General features: G+C 37.1%; 1 protein-coding gene across 5 annotated transcripts in view; it reads right to left on the bottom strand.

The window, feature by feature from the left end:
- Positions 1–27,518, bottom strand: part of RAPGEF2 (Rap guanine nucleotide exchange factor 2) — a 197,918-nt gene that overhangs the window by 86,198 nt on the left and 84,202 nt on the right. For 3 of the 5 annotated variants that reach the window (XM_057419200.1, XM_057419197.1, XM_057419199.1), the window contains exons 4-7: positions 26,977–27,060; positions 8,358–8,433; positions 3,790–3,957; positions 1,071–1,088 (exon numbers count right to left, since the gene is read on the bottom strand). In XM_057419200.1, the coding sequence (XP_057275183.1) occupies positions 1,071–1,088; positions 3,790–3,957; positions 8,358–8,433; positions 26,977–27,060 (346 nt within the window). The remainder of the gene's footprint in view (positions 1–1,070; positions 1,089–3,789; positions 3,958–8,357; positions 8,434–26,976; positions 27,061–27,518) is intronic. The other 2 variants (XM_057419198.1, XM_057419201.1) reach the window with 1 other exon arrangement.

The following is a 27,518-nucleotide window of genomic DNA, read 5'->3' as shown; positions in this document are numbered from 1 at the left end:
ACTGTACCATACACATTGAAGAAAGGGAGAACTTCAGCACAGAAGTCACTTGCCTGTGATAGTGGAACCATGCTGAAATTTCAACCCTCTAAGTCTTTTATATAAAGAAGTGAACAGCACAATGTGATACAGAAGGAACTTTTAAAATAAACACATTTCCTAATAAAATATCAGAATTGACCAAAATAATGTTTGAGAAAAGGAAGAATTTTGAAGCTAAACAATAGTTTTGTTTTCAGTTCTATCACAAGAGATTTCTCAGACATAAGAGTGTGGGCACTTAACAGCTTGACAAGACACATTCTTACCAAACATTGTATTTGGTGGATGTTCAGTAGTGGCAGTGACAAATGCAACTACAAATACAAGTTAACTTTAAAAGATGCCACTCAGATCTTCAGATTACTTTGCATTTGAGATCAGATGTCAGGGAAAACTTCTCTATTTTGTTTGGTTTGATACCATTCAAAAGACACTCAGGCACACTTTCCTCCCTAGCTTGACAAGCAGGCTTCAAATAATGGCCAATTACACATACTTTGTTAGGGTCTACAAAATCCAGCTACTTTATGCACATAATCATAATGGAAGACAAACTAGAAGCACTCTTACAAGTTTTCAGCTAACAGAATCTTTCTGTTGCTACTTTGGTGCTCATCTTGTCACACTATAATTTGCCTGTTCTACTGACATCAAGGTAACTAAACAACAACAGGGGGACTACTTTTAAAATCAAAATCAAAAATTAAGTCCTTTGTGTCATGGAAGAGATGCTTGAGTAAAGTGTCTGACAAACACTAAGTATTTTAAATATACCCTTTGCTTATTGTTCGGCATTTTCTCTAAATCACAGACATCAAAGCAAGGATCAATCAAGCTGGGCAAGGGATACTGAGCTGTCACCAAATTCCACATTTGCATTAGTATTTTTATATCACAGTGAGACTGCTGAAGTATCAATGCAAAGGCTAGGAGGCAATTTTAGTCATAACATTGCATCAGAATTATGATATCACACCGCAAACCCACAAGTAAATTGTTAGTGGACCATACACAGTAAGTTACAATACCTGAGGTTTAGTGCATTCCTGTGAGCCAAAATGAAATGAATGCCATATAGGAGGAAAGGAAAAGATGAACATTATCAGACATGCCATAGTACATTCCACCACTATGAAGATAATGTTAAAATTATGTTAATGAAGGTCCATCATCCTCCCTACAAGTTGACTCTGTTGCAGAAAGCCATGCCACAACTGAGAGCACTGCATTTAACTCTTGAAAAGCACAGCCATGCATCTTCATGTAAGTTCTATGTTATGCTCTACGTTTTCATAAAAATATAGAAAACTTTCTTCAGAAAAGACTGTCTGAACTTTCTGAAGGAAAGCATTCAGAGACCACTGCAAAAAAAGCATGAACAATTTATCAAATTAAAAAAAAATCATTCTACCCAGTAGCTATGGATTTAGAGAAAATAAAAGAAAATATGTGAAGATTTTGAGAATGCTATCAAAGCAGCTTTACTACTTTGAATCTCATGTACCTAACACTAAACCAAAACACATCCACACGGAAGAGCAAACTTGAAAACAAATGCATCATATTAATTCTTTTTCCATTTTACTTTAGCACATTATTCACTGCAATATCTGAACATCTGCATGGTTTTAGAAGCTTCTTTCCTTATCCAAAATTAAGAAGTAGAACCAAAAGTGAGACCTTTACAGATACTGACCAAAGAATGGATGGGCAAAAAGTCCACAAGATCTGCGCTATATAATATGTTTGGAATAGCTATTTGTTTCAAAAAACCTGCTTTCTTCAGTGAATTTTTAAGAAAACAAGATTAAAAAAAATGAGGTCAAGGGACATAAACTAGGAAAGGCAAACAGACAATGCAGCCTTTAACATGTATGGTTAAAACAGTAGAAATATTACTACTTGTGTATGAAAGAACAATGTAAAAAAGATCACCAAATACTGTAAAAAATATGAGGGAATGGACCAGAGACTCTTGACTACATTGTAAAACTCATTTGAGAATATTTGACTCAATTTCCTTTGGGACGGGGGAAATTTAGTCATATGCATTATATTACATTTTTTTAAGCAGCATTTGTCTGTAATTATTGCAAATTTTACAGTTTATTTGGCAATCTCTTCAAACTCAATATGAAATCTTGCTTGCAATGAACTTCCCAACACATACATAAAATCATTATGAACTCACACAACAGAATGGCACACAATGGACTTTTGCTCTTAGTACCAGTTAAGCTTACAAAAACTCATTAAGCATACCTAAAGTGAAATTTATACAACAGGCAAGGACCTACAAATGCAAATGGCACTGTCTGTAATCTAAATATTGCCCTTCTAGAGCTAGATCAAAATCACACTAGAGCTGTTTGCTAAGCACAACATACACATATAAATAATATGAATTAAAGTAATTCTTCCTGTAATTCCTACAAAGTACAGTACAGCATATTTACTTTTTCAAAAAAACAGACAAGTGTTTCATCTTCAAACCAAGTGAACTGGCTCAATCCGTTTTAAATTTAGAGGCAATTAAAACCGCACTGAAAATTAAATTATTAAAATCTGTTGTATAAACAAAAACAAATTGTTGGCATAAAATGTAATTATTCAGCTCATGAGGAAAAGCCTGTATAATTAACAGATGTAATCAAACATCTACACACTTAGAGACACACATTGAATATACAGGGAACTGGCAAACAAGTCAAGGAATACCGATAAAGAAGGAAAAATGGAGAAAACCTACAACTGCATTGGATCAAAGACAGTATTTTAAGAACACTAAAGTTCTAATACTGCAAATTTACATGCATGTGGCTTACACTGTGCAAAATTTCAGCCCAACAAACTCAATTAGATTAAATATGCACAAAGTTATTTATGCGCATGCCTTTATGGTTCTAGGTTTGTGGCCCTAAACGAATAAACTAGAGCCAGAGACAAACAGCCTTTCTAGTCTTTGGCTTACGGTTGAAATCAATACCAAACAAACATGTTAATCTAATAGAGCTTTTCTCAATTTAAAAGCTATATAAAATGTTTCATAGAATAAATTTTAATTAGCAATTTATTTTAATCTCAAGAGAAAGCCTGAAAACTTTCAACACTGAAGATTACGCCAAAAGAAGATATCAAGTGAAATGACCAAATGATCTCCCTGATGATGGGCAACCTATGCAGCTCACGGAAACCAAGTGAAAAAGGCTCTTGAGGCAGACACCAGTAAAAGTAATTTGACATTTAAATTCTGAATTCCAGAAAGAAAAGACATATTTAATCCAAACTTTTGGCCTGCTGCAATGCAGCACAGTCGTTTTCAGGCAACAACTGTTATATGCCAAAGAATGCTTCACTGACATTTTAACACTGTACACTAAACTATTTGTACTGTAACTTCATAGCAAAAGGAAATGAGAACATAGTTTCTTTCACAATTTCAAATAATGACTGGAACATTAAGAAATCATACATGACATTCACACTCTAAGAAACTGTAGTTCAACTCTGTAGTTGAACTGTAGTTCAACTCTGAACTAAGATTTAAGGTGCACACATGTTCATGTGTGTTCATCTATTCTATGATTCTATGTACTGATGAAGTCAAACTTGCACCATTTTAAGGGGAAACCTCCCTACAGAAGCACACTTACTTAAAGATACCAGCAAGTTTAGCCATTCTGCTTGTTTCATTCTAGGTAATTTTCCTATTTATATTCTGGGAAACCATAAATACAGACAGCTTACCGTATGGTAGCCTCTAGGTAGAGGTGGCTTCCCCACGGGATAAGGGTCAACAGTATCAATAATGGTTTGTCGCTCTCCTTTTTGGTTGATTTTCCTAAATCTTCTTCGAGACTGCCTATGAGAAGCTTGACGTTGAAAATACTCCTCATTTTCATCCATGTAATCAACCTACAATAGATGCAAGAGAGTGTCATTTCCCCAAAGAAATGTTTCTTCTTGTAAAAAACACAAGAGGAGAGGGACTATACATCAGGGACTGTAAGGGGTAATGTGTTTAAACTTAAACAGGGGAGATTAAGGTTGAATATAAGGAAGAAGTTCTTTACTGTGAGGGTGGTGAGTCACTGCCCAAGGAAGCTCCAAGTTCTCCATCCCAGAGAGTGTTCAAGGCCAGGCTGGACAAGGCCTTCAGCAGCCTGATATAGTGGGGGGGTGTTCCTGCCCATTGCCTGGGGGTTGGAACTAGTGATCTTAAGGTCCTTCCTAACCCAAACCATTCTATGAGGCTGAGTCCTATTTTTCAAAACACAACAGTTAGCTTTGAATTTCCTGCATTTTTAGCACTAAGAGTGAAGCCACAACTATAAATAAATAAATAAATAAATAAATAGATAAATAAATAAACATTAGTATGAACTGCACCACTGAATCATTTAATACAACCACTTTTCAAAATTATCCCGTCCTTCCATTCTTACTCTTTAAAAATACAAACATTTCACCACTCATTGCAAAAAGAAAACTGGTATGAGAAAGTATTTGGTAGCTTTCATACTAATCCCTATTTGTCACTTGGTCTCTTCCCTAACCAACCTATAGAAAAGGCTTCACTCTTCAATAAGCAGCATTGGTATTGTTATTCACTTCAAATATTCTGAAAGCATAAAAGAAAGATTTCTAATAATAATAATTTCTAATGGATTTGCCTGAAAACAAATCACTTTAAAGCAACTTTGTCTACATGGGATTTGGAGAAGGCTGAGGTTCTGAATGACTTCTTTGCCTCAGTCTTCACTGGCAAAGGCTCTGACCAAACCACCCAAGTCTTGGAAGGCAGATGCAGGGACTGTGAGAATGAAGACCTTGGGCCCAGAGTAGGAGAGGATCTGGTTCGAGACCATATTAAAAATCTGAACGTGCACAAGTCCATGGGTCCTGATGAGATCCCTCCGCGGAACCTGAAGGAGCTGGCAAATGAAGTTGCAAAGCTGCTGGCCATCATATTTGAGAAATCGTGGCAGTCAGGTGAAGTTCCCGACAACTGGAAAAAGGGAAATATAACCCCCATTTTCAAGAAGGGGAAAATGGATGACCCAGGGAATTACAGACCAGTCAGTCTCACCTCTGTGCCTGGCAAAATCTTGGAACAGGTTCTCCTGGAAGGCATGCTAAGGAACATGAAAATCAACAAGGTGCTTGGTGACAGCCAGCATGGCTTCACTAAGGGGAAATCCTGCCTGACCAATTTGGTGGCCTTCTATGATGGGGCTACAGAACTGATGGACAGGGGTAGGGCAGTTGATGTCATCTACCTGGACTTGTGTAAAGCGTTTGACACTGTCCCACATGACATCCTTGTCTCTAAATTAGGGAGACATCAATTTGATGGATGGACCACTCGGTGGATAAAGAACTGACTGGATGGCCGCACACAAAGAGTTGTGGTGAATGGCTCAATGTCCGGCTGGAGACCAGGAACGAGTGGTGTCCCTCAGGGATCGGTGTTGGGACCGGTCTTGTTCAACATCTTCATCGCTGACATGGACAGTGGGATTGAGTGCGCCCTCAGCAAGTTTGCCGATGACACCAAGCTGTGTGGTTCGGTTGATACACTGGAGGGAAGGAATGCCATCCAGAGGGACCTTGACACGCTTGTGAGGTGGGCTGATGCCAACCTCATGAAGTTTAACCATGACAAGTGCAAGGTCCTACACCTGGGTCGGAGCAATCCCAGGCACAGCCACAGGTTGGGCAGAAAAGAGATTCAAAGCAGCCCTGTGGAGAAGGACTTGGGGGTGTTGGTTGATGAGAAAATGAACATGATCTGGCAGAGTGCACTTGCAGCCCAGAAAGCCAACCATATCCTGGGCTGCATCAAAAGGAGCGTGACCAGCAGGTCGAAGGAGGTGATCCTGCCCCTCTACTCTGCTCTTGTGAGACCTCACTTGGAGTATTGTGTGCAGTTCTGGTGTCCTCAACATAAAAAGGACATGGAACTGTTGGAACAAGTCCAGAGAAGGGCCACGAGGATGATCAGGGGACTGGAGCACCTCCTGTATGAAGACAGGCTGAGAAAGTTGGGGCTGTTCAGGCTGGAGAAGAGAAGGCTGTGTGGAGACCTCATAGCAGCCTTCCAGTATCTGAAGGGGGCCTACAAGGATGCTGGGGAGCGACTCTTCATCAGGGACTGTAGTGATAAGACAAAGGGTAAAGGGTTAAAACTTAAACAGGGGAAGTTTAGATAGGATATAAGGAGGAAATTCTTTCCTGTTAGGGTGGTGAGGCACTGGAATGGATTGCCCAGGGAGGTTGTGAATGCTCCATCCCTGGCAGTGTTCAAGGCCAGGTTGGACAAGGCCTTGGGTGAGATGGTTTAGCGTAAGGTGTCCCTGCCCACGGCAGGGGGTTGGAACTTGATGATCTTAAGGTCCTTTCCAACCCTAACGATTCTATGATTCTATGAATCTAACAACAAGAAGAATAAAAAGTACCTATTAGGCACATCCCAATATAAAAATAGTTTCCTCAGTTTCAGAGTCTTCAAAGTAATAGTCCTAAACTACTACACAACAGTATACTGCAATGAAAATATCTGAAGTAGAAATTCTGGTTTTCCTGAAAAAGAACAATCTTTTTAAACTAATTTGGCTGAAAAGCAACATCTCTTCTATATTGACACTAGTAATAGAAACCTTACTCCAGACTGAAAGCGGGGAGAAGAAAACAAAAAACCAACTTTCAGCATTTGCTCTATATTGGAATTCAGTTAACTTCAATTCCACCCCCCAGGGATAAACAGTATTTCTGAAGACATACAGAAGACCTTATAAGGCACCCTGCAAGGTTCCTCCATATTTTTCAACAAGGAAAAGAAATATTAGACAAAAGACTCCTAAGAGTTTGCAGCATATCTGTGTCAGAAGTGTCACATCCTCATCAGCTCATGTCACTAAATACAACTTCCAGTGTACTAATACAAGGGGATGAGCACAGTTCCTGGTTCACCAGGCAATCTGGTAACATTTACTCCATCACCACTGAGTATCTATTTCACAGTCACATGCACACCCTACATCTTTCCCGCTTCCCCTCCCCACAGAGGGACCCATGCAGCCCCGAGACGGAAAGTTACTGTGCCTGACAAACACCGGGCATGGGATTCTTTCTATTCAAGGTACATTTATTCCTTTGACAGGCTGAAGTTTTTCATTTCAGCTTTCCCAAAACTCCAGAGGTAGTTTTTGCAGTTTTTTTTAAGACTGAGGCAGCACATGTGGGTGTACCTGGCCCTGACCCAACATTATCCATCAGTCCAGATGTAAACGAAGTAAAGTTACAGAAAGCTTTAGTTAGTGATAGTAAAAAAGGCAACTGGCATTTCTCACATATACCTTCTCTGTCTCCTACTGTGTAGTATTAGCTCTGTAAAATGACTTTTTTACTTAGAATTGGAAGGGGGAGATATATCATCAAACATCCCACAGAAAAAGCTACCATTACACAACCATCTTTTTTGTTTACAGTGAAATCACAAAGAGCTTAAAACCCGCAAAAGCAAGCTTTGTATTTGCATGAAGGTAAGTTAAACAGCTACTATTTTTTTACCAATCAACTTTAAACAAGCAACCTGATCTCTTCCACAAGCCTAAAGCTGTGCCACAATTTCCTGCGCTTCTGCAAGTTTTACAGAAACAGTCACTTTTTAGGAAAAAAAGTGTTTAGTGTCACAGCCTATATCTGAACTATAACCTATAATACAGACATGACAATTATCTAAGCTGTATATGAGCTGATTGCTATCTCAATGACAGAGGAAAAACCAAACCGAAGTTTTAGTTTTGTAGTTAGAGATCAAGATCAGAGACGATGATGTTCTGCCACTGGACTACAGCAGATACTGCTAACAAAATAACCTTCACCCAGAAGACAGGTAGAATTTTAAAATGTTCAAAGCGCTTCCTAAACCTCAGGCAGCTGAGAATAATTCAATTCAATCAAACATTTATTACTTAAGGTAACCTGAGGTTAATACTTTAAAGCACCTATGCCTACCTTTAACAATAAAGCAGCTTTAAGAAAACAAAAACAAAACAACCCCACAAACTGTTCTGCTATTCTCCTAGCATAAGAAAGCTTCAGTTTTACAAGAAATACTGTAAATATTACAAAACACCTTTATCACTCAAATAATGCAAGTATGTGTGCAAAGAATGCAAGAAAGGTACGTATGACATCTTGGATTTATAAAAAGATAATGTGCAAAACTGAAGACTCCAAGTTTTTTTGGAAGTTGAAATGTTACCAAAGCTGGTCTGTAAAATTTGAAAGCAACTGAAGGAAATTCTTACCACAATCATTTCAGATGGCTCCAAAACAATGCATTCACAGCCACGCCTGAAGCTTCCTGCAGAACGCTTGCCAAAGCTGAAGAAGAAAAATACTTGAATCAGAACAAAACCCAGACTATAACACAACCCGTGAGCATATTTACATCTTCTCCTGATACTGTAAAGCATAGAAAAAATGTACATACCTCTGAACAATATAAGTTTCATATGTCCTTCAACAAGCAAATGATACCTGAGGACACCAAGAGCTGTGCAATTTGTATTTACATACTTTTCTAAGAATATTTGCTAAATAATTCTATTAATACTAAAATAAGTGTCAATCAAGTGCTGTCTACTGACGATGCACGGTTGATTCTGAACTACATTACAGAGTTTGATCAAGTATCTTCTGACATTACAGTATTAAGTTTCCTAAGCTATCTGCATTTCTATAACGAAAGCTAACTAGCATACGAAGGAAAGAATGAAAAGGCTGATCAACTATAATTACTCCAATAAATTAATAAAATAAGGATGCTTAACATTACAGTATTCCCAAATTGAACTGATGAGGACAAAAGTTTGTTCTGCCTTTCATGACACATTCCCACCTCGGTGCTGTAATTAAGCTTGATACTAATTTGCTTCATGTGCTATAAAATAGAAAGCTATTTTAGTTTCAGTTTCTGAAGTGCTCTGCCTGTATTAAATGAATGTGTCTCCATAAGTTAACTGCAAAGAATCCTCAAAATGCCAGCAGTAAGGGTGGAATGCAGAGAACCAGTACATAATTCAGTGAAATACAAGACCTTATGGTTATTAGATCCTTAATTGTACACTGTCTGAGTGAAAGAAAAGACAACCAGCTGAAGTTTGTTTCTGGTTATGTGTGTCCACCTCCAGGTAGCTCATATTTAAGCCAGTCTGGTCAATGCCATACTTCTCCCATTACAGAGAGGAAGGCAGGACAGATTAAATAGCTGGAACCCCAGGACCCCTCTTGTAGCCTGCCTGAAAATTTGCCAAAGGCCAATGTAACTATCTAGCCTTTCCCTGTCTTCAACCTAGCACTCTGAAATAGGCATGTGAAACCTTCATATCTGAAGGTCACAGGGCAACAGCTATTAAATCAGTTTATGAAAAACAAACCAGACCCCTTAAAATTGTAAAATCTGAATTGAATCCTGTAATGCATAGTAACAGTGACATGCTTAAGCTTTGATGCCTGTGGAAGTAACTTTTTTAAGCTGTATTTCATAACAAGCAAACTGAAGAAGTTCATACACCATTTCGAACAGTCTGTCTAACCAGTTTATCTCTATTCTCCCATCCTGTCTGGCGATTAGTAGAAATGAGCAATTTAACTTGCTACCCAAACGGCTAATCTCTTAACAACAGCACGTTTACAGCTCAAAAAGGCAGCAATCAGATATTGAAAAGAAATGCCAGCTGTGCTTATTCATCAAAATAATAATCGCATTTAATGGTACATGGGAGTTCCACAATAGAAAAAAATCTCCAGAATACTAGGCCTCTTGAAAAGAAACATTCAATGAAGAAGTCTCTTGGCAAAATGCTTATTTTCCTAGAGGCAAACACATGCTTCTTCCTATAGTCCAGCAACAAAACACAGAGTGCTTTACTCTACAATGCCATCTTGAATTTTATACAATTTCAACTACTCTTAAAGATACTATAAAATGAAACCATTATCTTGATTCCCTAGACTGTTACAAAAGTGACTTTTATTAGCCTGATCCATGCACACAGTTTTTCCGTAAGGAAAGGTGGGAGAGACAAGAGAAAGTAAATCAATTCATTGATTGAAAAATAACAATGTAAAAAATGTTTAGGAAGTCAACTTATTTGATATTCTAATTGAAAACAAAACCAGAAATCCTTATCCCCTCTTTGTAACCACTGGTTTTGGTCTAGAACATATTATTGCTGTATTTTTTTGCCAGCCCATTTTCTAGCCTCACAGCAAGCGCTAATTTCAACAGAAATTGCATATACACTTTACACTCCACCATTCTTTTCTTCCTCTATTACTGTCTGCAAGTATCAACTTTGAACTTCTGCCCATTTCAAATTGCTGCTGACATCCAAAAGTTTCAAGTTTAGCAAGCACAGTAAAATCTAAAAACTGTGTTTTGGATGTGCCTTTCTATTCTTGCATAACTCATTTGGATTCAGCACAAAGGAAAAGGTAGTCAACATAATAAGACAAAAGGCATGTACTAAATTACTATAAAAACAACTCTTTATTTCTGATCCTACTAACACACTGGTTCTCACAGCAAATAACCATGTCATTGCTGCACTGCTCGGATTCCTACAACAGCAAGGAATTTATTGGGGCAGACAGCACATCACACGTATATATTATCTTTGACCAAAGATTGCAAGGCACTTCAGGCTGCAAAGAAACTCTCTTATCTTTGTGAAGCATTGTAGACAACAAGACAAGTAAATCAAGACAGAAGAAAGTTAAATGACCTTTCAGATGTTGCAGTTCTTTTCTGAAATATGCCATATCAGCTAAACTTCCTAACTTCCAATCTGCTGCTGAAAATTCATCATCAGTAAGGAATTCATGCAACCAGAGAAAATTAGAAAACTCTTGTGACTGTCCACTCTGTTTCGACACTTCAGAAGTGTCCAGCTGTGACTATGGTAGAACAACCACCATGTTATTGCATACTATCTGTTGCAGAACCACACTTTGATACCTAGACAGTCATACATGCAACTTTGAGAAAGTACTGTGAGCTTAGGGCACTGTCAATCCTATGGTTTCAGTTCAGAAGACTGATATCAAAGTCAGTAAGCTTTATCAAAATTAATTTCTCAGAGCTTTGCCCAAGAGCAAAAACCATCAAAAAAAAAAGAAAAATAAGGACTTCAATGACACTCTTGTCTACCCGAAATCCCTAGCTGCAGTAATCAGACATTGGGTAGAAGAAGCCACCAAACACACTTGATTTAAATGAAAGCAAGTTATTTAAAACACCAGTAAGCAGTAAAAAGAAGCAAATACCCAACACATAATACAGTTTGTTTGCAGAGCTGATCAAAAGCCCAAGCTGTAAAGCCTTTTATAAAATAGCAGGAGAGGAACTTCATACAAGGGACCACAAGCTGGCATGCAAGCTGGCTTGAGGGATGCTAAGTATCACACACAAACAGTAGCAGCAAATAAAGTTTCAGTAGAAGGGCTGACATATCTTCATAATACCAGCTCTATTTCAGTAACTTTTGTTAAGACACTGTTCTTTCCGAATTTTGATGACAGCTTTCCTATAGAAAATTGGTTTGCCTACCCAGATTTGTCACAAAATACAGTCTACATGAGCACTGGTTAGCTAAAGTAAAATGTATGAGCGTGTTTCAATGTATGAAGGATTTGATAAACTTATTTCCTCCCTTACTATAGCGTGAAGTAAGCCTGTGGATATATGATTTCAGTATGGAGCTTAAGGTTAAACCACATTTTTTATTTTAAAACGCAGTAGAGAATTTTACATAATAGACACTTCATGCTTGGTTGTACCATATCATTCCTTAATAATTTTAATTAAAATTATCTTAGCACATTAAGATACAAATCTTCTTTTCCTACATAAGCCTTATTAATTTCAACTCCTAAAAATAGCTCATTTGCAACTATTAAGTCAGTGACACACCTGAGGATCCCAGCTTTGCAACTATTTTCTCTAAAACAATGATGTGCAGGAAATTCCACCAAAGGAAACTAAGGTAGTTTAAAGTTATCTTTGCAACAGTGGCTGTCAATATGAGATGTAGAGGTTATAGCAGTAATTTAGATAGCCAGAAGGCTGCCAGGTTAGGATATTGCTGCCTCACCTAAAATCCCCAAAGAACCTTGTTTTGCAGCAGCTTTTCCAACACTTGTTTTTTCTGGCTACCACATAAGCTCTGACTTGAGGTTCCCTGAGTATTAAACTTCACAGATGCTCTCCTCAGCACCTGTCCTAAAGGCATTTCACTTCTGGAGTTATTTTCTATCACAGTAACATTTATTCCCCATAAACTTACTGAACCTATGATGTGCATATAAAATGACTTGAAAAACCCACAACCTTAAAGATACACAAAGCAATTTGATTTGCAGGAATCCACTTTACAGTAGCAATTTTGAAAGCCAATGATAAATAAAAATCCACTCTTGGAAGGTTATGTGTTCTCCCCAAGCAACTGTTCCATAACTGTACCATTCCCTAAAGCAACTGACAAAAGTCTAATTTCCCACTTCACTATTCAAAAGCATTATTTCCAAATAAATTCATTAGTAGTAGGAAAACCTTTTGCTCACAATGTGTTTTCAATATAGGTATTTTAACCTATATAAGTAATTTACAACTTCATTTTCATTCTAATACATTCTAAAATTCAGTTTACACTGACTAGTTAATAGAAGACAAGTTTTAAGTGAAAGCTAAGGGTTTCCATGTTTCCCCAAGTTTACACTTTCAGTTTTCATCAGAAAACCCTTTGCAATTATAAAACTACAATCAGTAGTATGTCAGTAGCTCACAGACATCATAATGAGAATACTTTTACGACTCTTCAAATTTAATAGATGCACTAATAAAACAAAACAACAAAGTACCTCAATTAAATGAAACACCTAAAGCTACAAGCAACACATTAATTTTTATGAGCACTTACGCACAGAGACAGCCAAAAACTTTCAGGTATTGAAGGTGACTTGTTCTACCCTTTCTATTATCATCATGACACTGGAGGACAACTCAGTTTTCTCCAGACATGACCCATCCATTTCCCCAGGTCCCCAGACATACTCATACATGCGCACACAGATGCTCTTTCCAAAGCTCTCAGGAAAGGTGGCAGCTACTGAGGACAGAATATTTCCCTGTCAGCATTCAGCCCTGTCCCCTTCCCTTGGGCCTGCACATTCCTGTTTTCACGTCAGCCCACCTCCCAGATGGAAAGCTATTTCTCAGCACTGGAATGTGAATGAATTCATCAAAAGTGATGCAGAATCTGAAGTCAGCTCCACTGACAATGAAAACTGAGAAAAGGTTTCTCAGTAAGAAGCCCTTTTATTCCTTCCTCAAAGATCTCTCACAGAAAGCCCAATTTCACTTGTGACAGCTATTTTTCAAAAAGGACATACAAAATTTAGGGGTTTCCTCTATAATGTGATTTTAGCCTTTATTTCTTTTGTTATTCACTACCTTGATTAGCTTAAAGTGATAATTAATTCACCATTGAATTACAAGTCTACATAATAAAGTCTATAATTAAATTACAAGTCTATAATAAAACTACATCTAAGTCTCACAAAAAAACTTCCACAAATTATGGTCATCTATAGGATGCACATTCTTCAGCCCGTTTTAAAATGCAAGATACTGTTACAGTTTTATGTATTTTTTAATGCCATAATTGCAACAAAGTTTAGTTTAGAATAAACTCTATTTAACTGGCACTTCCTCTAAGTCAAAAAGCATGTTGCATTTTCACATGCTGTAACACAAGAAACAATAAAAGTAACACAGTTTCTTGTTTCGCAAGTTCTTAGAGTTTTCTGTGGTACATTTCTACAGGAAAATAAATTCCATGTAAATTTTGCTTAAAAAAAATAAATCAAACTACAATATATTAAAAGTAGAAATATTATGGATGAGAATTGCAATGATTTATGTCAAAACACTAGAAAATCGGATACTCAAAAACATTTTGTTCTGAAATTTTCATATGGGACATGCAATGGGCTTAACGTCACCACTGGAATATTTGCCAATGCATAAACCAAATATTCCAAACTCTTTTTGTAAAAATTACACTGCTTCAGTTGACATCTACATTTAGGAGAATCACAGAAACTACCAAAATGAAATACAGAGGTACTGCATTAAGCATATTTAGAATGCAGTTATGTAAGCCAGTGAGTCTTCATTTGCTTTTAGATAGCCCTCACCTTGCAAATACTATTACTACCATCACTACTTATATTCAAGTGCTCTCTAATGCGTTTCCCCATCTTCTCTCTATCCTCCACTTTCAAATCGTGCTTCCCAAACTTGGAGCACAGTGAAGCCACCATTCCTCTGGACAGTGCTGCATGGCACTACTTCCTCCTTACAGTTCCATGACCTCAGCCATGACTAGCAGCTGCTCTCCATCACTGCATCAATTATTCTCCAATGATACAGAAACAAATATGAGCAGAATGTCTGGTCTCTCACAAATCCCAAAGTCAAATCTTAATGCAGTATTCAACATTTAACTTGCAACAACGCTAAAAAATGTTAGCTTTAGTTCTAAAGCAAGCCAGTCATGCTGAATTCCCAAATGAAATACTATAGAGCAGTAGTTAGTAGATGTCTAGATGGACAAAAAATGGGGACTATCTTCTATCTGCCACTTCCAGAGATAGTAAGGGATTCAGTCAAGTTCTTCCTCCTCTATCTTTCTCACTAAAACCTATCACATTTCATTGGTACCTCCACATCAGAATGAAAAACATCAATCCCTCTTAATGGCTTATTCTAACCAAGCTAGGTTTAGCAGGGTTTCACAGGAATAGGCTGTGAGAGCCAGACTCTTCATCCACCCAACTTGCCCTTGCCGGGTATTTTTAAAAGAAAGTTACCATTCAGTAGTGTGTATACATGCACAAGCCATCCCTAGGGGGAGGCTTAAGCGTTCTGATGAAAACTAAGTTTGGCATGGCCATTTTCTGACCCCTCAATAAAAAACAGACAGAGGCCTTCATGTATGCAGAGCAGCTCTGACGCAAACAGCCCTCCGCTGGGGATGATGCAAGGAGGTAGCAGCAGACCTCCCCACACTTAGAGCTGCACACTGGGAACTATGAAAGCAAGGGTTTGTCAGCTAAAAGACAGAGGATCATTATGATTTATCTTCTGCAAAATATAGGCTGGCTTCTTCAATTCTCACTGAATTAGTGCCTGTCTTTTAGGAAAAGTAGGCAAATATTCAAGTGAAGCCCAAGATGCTTCTGACATGTATTAAATATTACTTTTAATTAAAATTGGAGGTCATCTGCAAATCAAAATAATCAGTAAATTCACCTTTTTTTCCTTTTAATATATTGAATTTTCACAATGTTATTACAGATACCTTTTTCCCTTTTTTTTTTTTTTTTTCAGCAAGAGCAAATAGCTACTTTATAGAAACGCTCTTCAGCTGAAAGGAAAACTGAAATGCTGGCAACTGGAATCTGAGTTGAAGAGGCATTTGCAGACCTGTCACTGTTTGCAAATCCTGGAGACATGAGCTGACTACATACCATGGATAAGGATGATTAGATTTATCCAGTGTCGTATGATAGCTTAGATGTTTACAGTCTCAGATACGACAGCTCATGTGTCAGGGAAGGGACTCACTTGCAATATCACAGCTAAGTACATGCCACTTAATAATACTTCGGGAGGCATGTTTCTCAAGATTGAAAAAAAAAAACCCTCAATGGTCACTGCAGCTCCTTGCTTGACCTGGGACGCAACTACCCCCTGCCAGAACAGGGATCACAGTGTCAAGGACAATAACCTCACTGCTCCAGCAGGAAGAACCCAGCACACTAAGACAGAATACCTGACAACTAACCAGTCCATGTGAAGGACACAAAAATTACATGATAAGCACATTTACAGTATATTAATGCTTTAAATAATTCCTGCTAAAAATGTATGAAACTTAATTTACACTCCATCTGAAAGCTTTAGTAAACTTCTTCAGTATTTTGAACATGTTTAGTTAGCATCCTTAGAGAGGACAGACTGGAGTACTTTATCTACACAATACTTGTAGGGATTTCTTTATTTCTTATGTAAATGCAACCCAGATCAGATGTTGCATTAATCTGGTAATCTACAGCTGACTACTGAAAGCACTTCAAAAGAAGTTCCTGAAAACCCCCAGCGAATAATTTGAAATTGGGTAGATTCTGGAGGTTTGCTTCCAGAGAAGGTCCCATCAGTCAGCCCCTGAAGCATATGCCTTGTGATCTTCGTTTTCTCTTAGTAGAGACTACTGTTTTGAAAAGTGTCATTAACTTTAACATCCTAGTGAGTTGCAAGACTGAGTATGGCAGAACTTATGACCCTTTCATAAACAAGAGAAATGCGTTTATGAAAATCAAGATCTGCGTCTGTAAACTATACACACATACATAAACAAAGCTGGATGTAGCAGTTAACTTTGCAGCCTCCCTAGTACAGAAAGCTAGAAAACAGGTACCTCATTGGAACAACTGACAGAAAAGATCCTTACTTGGAAAAAACAAAAAACACAAAAATCTCCTTATTTTTAAATTCAAAGTTCTCATTTTACTTTGGAAAATACTCAAAGGTGAAAGCTTTTTCCCTAACTTTTTTTTAATATTCCTTCTTTTAAAAAAAAGAAATCTGTTTTCATAAATGGTTTCAATAAAGACAGCTTTGCTTATGCTTCATCTTAATGATGTCTGTGTTGCCATGGAAATTACTCTGACATCACAAGATCTACATAATGGTCTCAAAGAACGAGAAGTAGTAGGAAAACATTACTTAAGAGGCAAGACCTTGTCTGAACACAGTGTGGCTTATTAACATTCATGAAATTCATTAAAACAGAGGAGTATTTTTCCAACCTCATATAAAGCCTTTAGATGTTAAATCTTAAATGAAGACTTTTTTCCTCTCCTGAAAAATATATAGTAAGCTTTTTAAAATCCTCCTATAGATTTTCATAATTAGAAATTGACACCTTTTTTTACAAATATTAAAAATTAATGACATATCAACCAGGGTTGTAGTAGTAAAATAAGACCATATATATTGACATTTTCCACCCTACTTACACTCCTAACTCATTCAATACAAGCAGTTCATTCACCTGGAGGGTTAAACACGCCCTCAATAACTACTTTCCATAAATCTTATTAGTACATGTATTCAAGATATCTTTGTAACAATTTCCCTATAACTGTAAAGGAATTAAAAAAAAAAAACAACAGTGAAGTAATAGTTATAATTTTTAGCTATTTAGATTATGATGTTAAAATAAGTTATCCCTCATTTAACGTGCTGTTTTTTATCTAGTGTCCCTGGATTTATCTTTCAGAAACATTTAAAAATTGTAGTGTCACCCAAAAAAAAAAAAAAAACCTCTCAGGCATTTTAGTATTATACAGTATGGAAAAATATTTTGTTAAAAACACCATTTGTTGAAGAATTATACTAGCAGAATCATGCTAACAATCAAAACAATAATTTTGATTTTTGCACATAGTTCATTTTGTTGTTATTTTGGGGTAAGCAATGACCAGAATTTCTCAGTTCATTAGACTCATAAAACTTGGCCCAGAGACCCTGACACTATGTAAAACAAACACGATCTTTCTTTTGCCCTCAGCAGGAATCTCATAATGTAGTTTTCTAAGGTAACCGAGGAGTTTTTTGACATTCTGCAGAGTTGTACAAAAGCTGTAAACCTTCAATACTAATAATCAGAAGGAACCTTAAATCAGAACAGATTGCAGAACAGATTATCTCACCAACTGCAGTATCAACTGTGAAAGAGCAAGCTTTCTTCTGACAGATATTTTAAATTAAACATGTAAGTAGTAGTGAATATCCACGTATAACAGGTCTCACATTTAACTTGGAAACAGCCATGAAATTCATTACAGAGAATTTTCCCCTCAACTTCTCAGAAACAGCTCTCATTTTTTTTCCACACCCTCATAATATTCAAGTAATTTATTATCATTTCAGATAACAGGTTTGCAATACTAAACTCAAGCCTGAAATTTTAGAAGAAAGATACCAGTATAAGTGAGAACTGTTGAAATTAAATAAATATCACAATTATAATGTACAGAGGAACAATAACAGCAAAAAGCAAAGATTAACAGTGCTTACAAGACTGATTACTTGCTGTTCTCAATTACTTGAAATTGTGACATGCTCCATTTGAAACTCTAATGTTGGGATTAGAAAGGTGTCTCTAATCAATGAAAAACAAAATACGTTAAAGAGTGGAGTCAGCAATAAAAGAAACATACGTTTTTAAGGACAGCTTTTGTTTGAGCACATTTTAAAAACGTATCAGCTAAGCAGCACAAAAATTTTCATTACGAATATCTTTAGGAAAAACACGTTTCAGTGGAATGAACGTGTTTCCCATCCTGTCGATCCTAGAGAGCATTCTAAAACATTCCTAGGAAAAAAGAAACCAACAGAACTCACCCCTCCAGAAAAAAGCAACCTTCCCCTCCATCTCAATTTCAGCACTTTTTTCAACACTAATTAGCTACAATTTTAACCCTCGCTTTTTAACATTTAAAAAGCTGGGATGCAAGAGTTGGTATTATTCATAGATGTCACAGATTCCTCTATCAGCTACCTTAATGGATTCTTTCCTTTCTCTTGTTTCTTTCTCCTAAAAGATTAATCCCCATGAACCTAGTCTGTTAAACCATTCTGCTTAATTTCAATTTTTCCTTAAGGTCTTTTTCAGTTACTCTGAGCTATTAAGATATATTCATGCTTACATATAAAAATTCTACTATCCATGTTTACACAGCTTTTGTTTTCCTTTAGCATTGGCTCTATCCCATACTTACACCATATTGAAAATTTTTGAGTATACTTAATCTGTACAGCAAATACAAAAAATTACTTAAGTTGGTTCACAGGCAAGACTTGTCATAAAAGCAGTGATTTGGATTTATAGTTAGATTGGTTTTATATTTCTAAACATAATTTTGTCATTAAAATACATGCATTCAGCTTTTTAGTATTTTTAGACAACTGCAGTTTCAATAGGGAAGATACTGACTTGAATAAAGCACAATATAAGAACAGCCAATGTATGAAGTTTTTCTGAACATTCTACCAACACACCTGAGCATCAGAAGATGATCCAGACCATATCAAGTCCATCATCAGGTCTTCCATATGGAAAGAGAAATCTGTAACTCTGGGATATACACCTACAAACTAGCACAATGCTTGCATTTGTGAGGGCTTCTTAAGTTGACTTTTCTTCTACCATGAGTATTTCCATCCCTGAAAACCTCCCCCACCTTCAGAGGGATAGAAATATTCAGGCTCACTCAGAAGTTATTCAGGTCATTTGACACTTTCTGCTTTGTTGTTACCCTCTATCTCCCATTACAAACTTGGAAGAAAGCCTGGTAGCACTAGACCCACTACACTAAATTTCTATTTTTATTTTCAAAAGATGCCAGCGTAATAGATTAAGCCCCTTAACATTTTATCAGCTGGGTAAGAGGAAAATTCCAATAGTGTTGAAATAATTGTTTTGACAGGAACAATGCCAGACACAACCCAATCTCATCATTCAGGAGCTGTGTCCTCTTCTATTTCCCAATACCCCAGATACTGGCAGCACACATGGAAGATGATTAAATTCAAACCCCAATGAACTTTTATATTATTCAGCAGAAGACAAACTGGGTGGGATAAAGCAAAATGTATGTAATGCCAAATTCATTTAGCTGTAAAAGTAACTATTCATATTTTTAAAAACCTGTATACCAACTTCTTAGCAAACAGTTAAAAAAGTTTCAGATGACATTACTGGTACAAGTAGCATGTGCTCTGCATCATGAACTTTACTGTAACAGCAGGTGATGTGACAAGACAACGACCTGTTAATTTATGGCTCACCTAATTCAGCTACAGCCAGAGCTGTCTAACTGTCTAAGTGAGGAAGCCAGACTCGGAGATCTTGAAACCCTCCCTGCTAGCCAGCCCTCAGGGAGCTGAGGACAGGGATAGACCCATGGCAGCTCCAGTTCCTCCAGTACCTCGCAAAGAAGGTGGCAATGCCACCTATCAGTGAGCTCCAGGCCTCACTAGTAACACTGGCCACAATACCATCAGGAGATGAACAAGTTCAAAGCAGATGGCCAGATCAGGCACTCCCAATAGAACGGTCAATCTTGCAAACAAGATTTCTCCAGGAGTTTAAGTCTAAAAAATTAATCACAGTTGCATGCACTGTGATAGTATGATTTTGTGCTTGCAGGTAAAAGGAAACATTTCTACCCAAGAGGACATACACAGTCTTTAGGCAGATTCAGATGGTACAAAGCAATTAGTGTTACTTTCTCAATGTCTATTTAAAATCCATTAGAAGTTCATGGTAGACATACACTCAGTCATAAATGGACTGACATCTCCACTACTTCTCCCAACTCCCCTCTTCAGTTTATGACCTCAGTCTTTCCCAGATTAGACTGTGACATCACATTCCATGCTTCAGCTTCAACTGACTGACTGAAATGCTTAACTGAGGCATTCAAAGCAGACAGAAGAAAAGACAGCACCAGGGGTCAGCCCACAACAGTACCATCATACCGTGGCAACAGTGGTGAGCATGGCTTCAGAACAGCACTAGCTGGATATAGAAATAAAAAGCAACATATAGGTCATGGTAAACTCCAGCAGCAGCAGCTAGCTAAATAAATAAATAAATAAATAAATAAATAAATAAATAAATAAATGAAGTTCTATATTAAAGAGCAAGAGTTGAAACCATAGCCTGGGAAGTTATTGTTCTTCACAAAGATCCCACGTATGGTCTTCATGTTTCCATAATGATGATGTTAATCCTTATCCAGAAGCAAAATTAGGAAACAGGGGAAAGTTGAATAAGCTTAGCACAGCTCTTGATCAACTCCCTCTGCAACTTAAATAACTCAGCTAGCAACTCCCAAAAATACAATCCTAAGTCTCTTTCAGATCATTGTTCTAAAACTCTCAGTTTCCTGCTTGGGGGGAAAAAACAAAACCAAAAAACTTTCTATGGTATTTTGCTTTAAATGCTTGTATACGTTGGTTACACTAGGTTTGCTCTAAGTTTCAGCCAAGAATAGCCATTATTAATAAACACTAACTTGCAAATATATTAGGGTCATACACTGAGAAATGTTTTTTCTCATTGTAATTAAAGCTATCAATATAACCTTACTTACTGAAAGATCAAGCAAAGACAGTTCTCTATTAAAAATATAAACATATCATTAGTTACATATATGTAAACTACACCAAACAGCATGTCCCAGGCATCAGAAAAAAATAGGATGTCTGTTTCAGGATATAAAACTGTACAAATGCATGTACATAGCCAAAAGCTCTGCTCCTGCACCATTATACTCACATGCATTACCTGTCAAAATGTAAAACAAACAAAAAAAAAAACAACAAAAGCATAAAAACAAACCAAACACCACCACCAAAAAAGAAACATACCCAAGCCAAAATCGTTAAGCTTTCTTCTGAGAGAAGTTACTTTAAGTTAATTGGACACACTTGGACAAGGACAAATAATTTCTGCACAAATTGAATTCTGTTATTGCTTTATATGCATTCAAAACAAGTTCATAATTTCTTCAATGGCTCTCCAAGAGAATTTGATATTCCATTCCATTTTTCAAGTTGTTTCAGTATAGGAAAGACCAGAGGGCTAAATCATCAATATTTAAAGAGACACATCCCTTTTAATTTTGAAGACAGAAAAAACAGATGCTCTCTTAACTTCAAAGCTCAATCTTTAATTAGAGGAAAAAGCTTAAATAATTGCTCCTGTATGTAATATTTGTGAACTTGCTAAAGGGAGCACAGCTCTCCATCACCACATGAAGTGGTGAGGGGAGAACTGGTTGGGTGTGGCAGTAAGGAAGGAAAAGAAGAGCCTACAGGAAGGAAAGAGTATAGATGAGTGAGTAAAGACAAGAGCAAAACCAGGTTTGCACATGGCAAGTTGGTACCGCAGTATGCCTGAGCAGCACAGTACACACCACCCAGACAGCCTGGGAAGAATTCTATGAGAAAAGCAAAAAAAATGGGTACTTTTCAGAGCCCACCAGTCTCACAAAAACTGCCCAGCAATTCTGTATTTTATTGCTGTTAAGAGTTAGTTACATCCTCCAGTCGTGGAGGCCACAGACAAGCAGAAAGTTTGCTGTGGGAGATCTAGGAGATGTTTTTGTAGTGCAGCTCCAAGTCAAAGAAGATGAAAGACCATGGTAAAATTTACACTGGAAGCAAAGTCCTGGAACTAAAACCACACAGAAAGTCCGAGCAGCTGAGCAAGTGTGATGAGAGTATGGAGCAGACCAAGAGATGCTGGAGGCAATTCCAGAAGATATTTTGAGGAACTGTCACATTACTGCTGTTAGTGACCACATGAAAACACAGGAGAGCCAGGACAACCTTCTGGGAGTTGCATTTTCTACTAATTTATTTTCTAGACTTCATAAATAAACCTCATTTTACCATGTGAACTGCTTCAGGGTACAGATACTCAAGGGAAACAGCAGTGGGAGCAAGAGTTAATTTGTGCTAGCTTGTTGGTTGTGGTGGGAGTGGGGAAGTAAGGAATGTTTAGTTTCATCTTAATATGTGCCTGATACGTTAAAGAAAAGGAATAAGTATGGAAATTGTTAATAGTAAGATAATGGGGGTAGAAGAAAATCTTCCTCACATTAAACTGTCAGAACAAATTTCACTGTTGCAATCCACAAAAATTAAATAGAACAAGATTAAGCTTTACTCGATGTCTCAAAAAAAGTTAGCTTTAATTGTTCAGGTCAAAATTCTTTAAAACTCTGAATTCCAAGTTTTCCAAAAACAATAAGTTAACTGAATAAAATCAAGCCTTACCTTTGGAACACTATTTGCTAGCTGATGGCTTGGCATTTAAACAAATTCTATCTAGACTAAACTATATTTCAGAAGGGAAATAAAACAACACTCATGCTATTTTCACAAAACAGACATGGTTTAGATGTTAAAGTTTCCAAAGCAAGATACTCAATTTAGGACTTCATTTATTCCAATATTTCATCTTGAACACTTTTAAATTTTTTTTAGTTTTGACTTAAAGACTTGTCAAGTAACTAGTTAAAAGCAGTTCTACAAGTCACTCAGTAGATTATGTAACGTTGGCAAAATTGACAGCTATGGCACTCATTTCAAACTATTGCAACTACCAACTATTTGACTCTACATAGTACATTACAAAGCTGATTAGTTTTTGACAGCTATACTATTATTTATTTCTGTCTGAGTGGGAAGGCAGGAGAGTGGTCATTTCTTATGCTTTCAGACAGCTTGGTTGTTTGGGGCTGCTTTGTTATTTTAAGACATTCTTCTTCCCCAACTATATATTATCTGTCTGCCAAACCTAGTCATCACTGCCTCTCTGCAAAGAATTTTAAATGGTATCTAACACTTGGAATCAAAGATGTGGAGACAGTGGATTTGGGAAAAAGAATAAAAGTTTACCTGACATAATACATAACAAAGGAGCATTTACAGTGTTATCCACCAACTAGAGGATGCTGTATCTGAAACTAATGCAACTAAATTAGCCAACAGAGGCTAATACAATACCCAGATACAAGTAATATGTTGAACATTCGCAGTCAAATGCACTAAAGTACTTCTACATTTCAGCTATAAATCTGGTAATAGCACTCCATCCTTTTCCTTATAGGCTCACATGCCAACAGTCATGAAGTTTCGAGTAGGACAGAAATCGGCACAGGACTCTGAAAACACCTCCGAGGTTGCAGGCAGATTTATTCACTAAGGCTATCTGAATTGCCCTAACTAGGTACTACTTTTACCCTGCCTTGTACAGACATAGATTTTAAAAGAGTGAAATCCAACAAAGAACAGCAAATGCTCTTGAAATTCAGAGGGGCGAGGGGAGAAAAGAACATATGTTTTAAATTTCGCCAGCTACTGCCCAGCCATCATTCAATGAAGCTGAGCTGGACAAAGCCATAAGGACAGGCAAAGGGAAGACTGCAGTCTGAGCAGCACCAGCAGCTCCCTAAGTCCCACTGGGAGGGCTGGATGCAGCTCAGAGAGCCTGTGCAAAAGCATTTACTGCGGGTACATGGGGTAGGCTGCCAGAAAAGCAAGAATAATTTTAAGGTAGGGAAAAAAAATTCGGAGTTTTGGATGGTAAGATGTTTGGGAATAGGAAGGTTGAATTACTTAAAAGCTCTGGGAAAAGAAAAGTGAGGGAAACAAGAATTTTCTGAGTCACGCAGACTTGGAGAAAGCAACATACTTCTTGCTTTCTGCTCCTACACAGACTTTGCAGCTCCATCCTGCTCTCTTACTCACAAGCTTTACAAGTGGCAAAATTATTTTCTAGTGGTGCTCTAGATGGGCAAAATAAAATGGATTAAAGTGGAAAAAAACCCAAAACAAACTACCACTAAAATAGTGTAAATATAAATTTACAATAAGCTTCCTCAAATGACAATGTTTTGGCCAAACAAGATCAAAATTAGATGATCTCTACCTGGCAATGTTTAGGTATCTTCCAATTACCTGAAGTTAATGATGCATCAGGATATTGCTCCATTTGCTGAAGCACAGTAAATTCATTTTAACAGCAATAAGCCATCAAGACTCCCAAATTATGCAATGCTCAAAAAGGCTCTTAAAATTATTACTCCCTGTAATGTAAATACTCAGTTTAAGCAAACAGTTATCTAGTAACTGCCTTTTGCCCACTTCTGACTCTACTCTCTAGATTTCAAAATACCACTATCAGTTCTTTCCAGACCGCAGCTTTTCACAAGATCTTACTGCCTTTTTAATAGGGCACTGTAAAATTTTACATTAGTATTGCTGCTAATCGGTCTCAGCAACAAAAAAAAACCCACAGTAAAAAAGGTCACTGAATCATACAATGGATTGCACTGGAAGGGGCCTTAAAGATCATCTAGTTCCAATCCCCTTGGCTATCATTTATTACCCACCAGAGTTCCAAATCAGAAATTCAGCCTGGGTGCCCTCTCACTTTTCCCAAGTTTCCTATTTGTAGATGAGCCCAAGGCCCAGATATTGCAGCTTTCTCATTTACAAAGTAAAACTCCTTATTAGCCTTGCCTTAAATTTAAATAAGATCCTCAACTACCTTTCAATAACTATAGATTTTGAGCATAAAGCCTCTCATTAGAATGACTCTGGGTTTGATCTCCAGAAAAACTTGCATCTTTAAATTAAACTTTCTTCATTTTGCTTTCACGGACTTATGTTATCTTTGTTAATTAACAGATTGCCTCTCTTGCGTTCGGTTGCCAAGCTACCAGATTTGACAGCTGTTTGTCTCCATCCACAACTATGAAACTTTTTCTAATTCGACACTTGCAGTTCATCAAGATCTCAGACACTGTCGCAGATATTATTTCTGAATATCTCCAGGTGAACAGCCCTGAAATGCTCTGCTTAAAGTCACAGAAAATGCAATTTTCTGTTCATTCTTCCAGGAAGAATCTCAAGCTCATCATTTATCTTATTAAATCTCACTTCTCATCAAGTGTCAAAAGATGTCTGAAGCACAACCACTGTTGCAATTCAAAGGAACAGAATATTCCTGCCACAGACTATATACAATCACCCTACATTAATTCAGATATCATACATTCCCTCCCCTGGCATCTCAAGATAGAACTTTCTGCCAGCTTTTTTTCCTGACATGTTGCCTGTTTATGGATGACATACGGGACAATTTTCTTCCATCTGCCAGCAGCAGGGATCCTATAATCTGTTGTTGTTCTACTTTTTACAATAACCAGTTTTGCACCTTTAGCATATACTGTTTGAAGGTGCATCAAACATACCATTTTATCAGCAGTTCCTGCCCTCTTACAGACACAAGACACACCAAGAACATGCCACCATCAAACAGAAGTCACAGGACCAGCATTGCCCTCCCACTGAAAGGCATATCTGAACATCTAATTTTTCATATGCCCATCAACACTAGCTCTGAAGTGGTTTCCCACTGTTTAAAACTGTAAGGAAGTTTCTACTACTTTCATTCCCATCATACCATACAGAGACAGGTCATTCTTTCATTCCGCCTTTCACAAATTGTATTACATGCCATTTACTTCAAAGGAGCCTTTTATAGCAGTCTGAATGAATATGCATGTAACCAACATTTTAAAGTGATTCTGCTCTGCTTCCACTAAAATGAGCAAGCTCAGCCACCTTAGTCTGAAATCCTTGCAGTCATTTGTATTTACTCCATAGCACAAAATATAATTTTTTTTTACTGTAGCAATATAAATTTTGAGCATCTCGTACTCAAACTTATCATGTAAAATATCACTCTTTGTTGCAAATCCATTCACGTGAAGCACAACCTTAAGCAGAAGTAGCAAAATTTACGCATACGCTAAAAAAAAGTATTGAAGACTTTTACACAGTAAGTAAAGCCTCATGAAAGCATCACAAGCTCTATTACATCCTACGATTCAAAGTTTGATTACTTACAGGAGCAGATTACTTGGTACTTCACTCCATTTGTTAGGTATTTGGTGGTTTTATTTTTAAACTGACAGTTTCTGCATGACACTTTGGATGTTTGTACACTGTCCACAATGATGTGCTTCCAGTTCTAGCTATGGGCATAAAACTATTACCACAACCAGCTAGTAAAGGTAAGCAAAGCATGTTTATGTGTGTCCTTTTCTGTTTCATTAAGCACAAGATATTGCCTTTCAATTCTAAAAATTCTCTACATTTCATGATTTATGTTTAAAATACAGAATACAGTATATTCATAACTGACATACCTGCTTCGTGGAAGAAACATAGATTCTTTAATGAAGACTGAACCAGAGAGCAGGATATACCAACAGGTACCAATATCATCAGGGCTGGAATAAAAAAAAAAAAAAAAAAAGAGCACACAATTTAAGATATTTGATTTAAGTTACCCACAACACTCTCAAATTTGCTGTATTAGGAACAAAGAAGCAAAAACGCTCAACATTATGGAAGAAAGTCACAGTTCAATCATTTGCAAAGCAATTCTGTCAAACTATCCTGATTTCCACCTAAAAATATATACAGTATTAGAATGCCTCATTCATTTCCTTCACTTTTGTAAAAGCATATATCTATCCATTTGGTAACAGCACAAATCCAATTAAATATGATTGAAAGTGATTAAAATGAAGTCAAGCTACAGTAAATATACTATATTATATTCTGTTGAATACATTACTTTCCTCTTGCTGAAGAGACTGCAGCATCTTCCCCACTACAATTGAGGCTTCCTTTCCCAATTCTAGCCATCTCATTCACCCTTTCTTCAAGACAGAAACTTGCCTTT

This window comes from Pezoporus wallicus, unplaced genomic scaffold (genome assembly GCF_028554395.1).
Source record: "Pezoporus wallicus isolate ANWC-B61680 ecotype Strahan unplaced genomic scaffold, APGP_CSIRO_Pwel_v1 contig_2384, whole genome shotgun sequence".
NCBI lineage: Eukaryota > Metazoa > Chordata > Aves > Psittaciformes > Psittacidae > Pezoporus > Pezoporus wallicus.
This window is presented reverse-complemented; position numbering and strand designations above follow the sequence as displayed.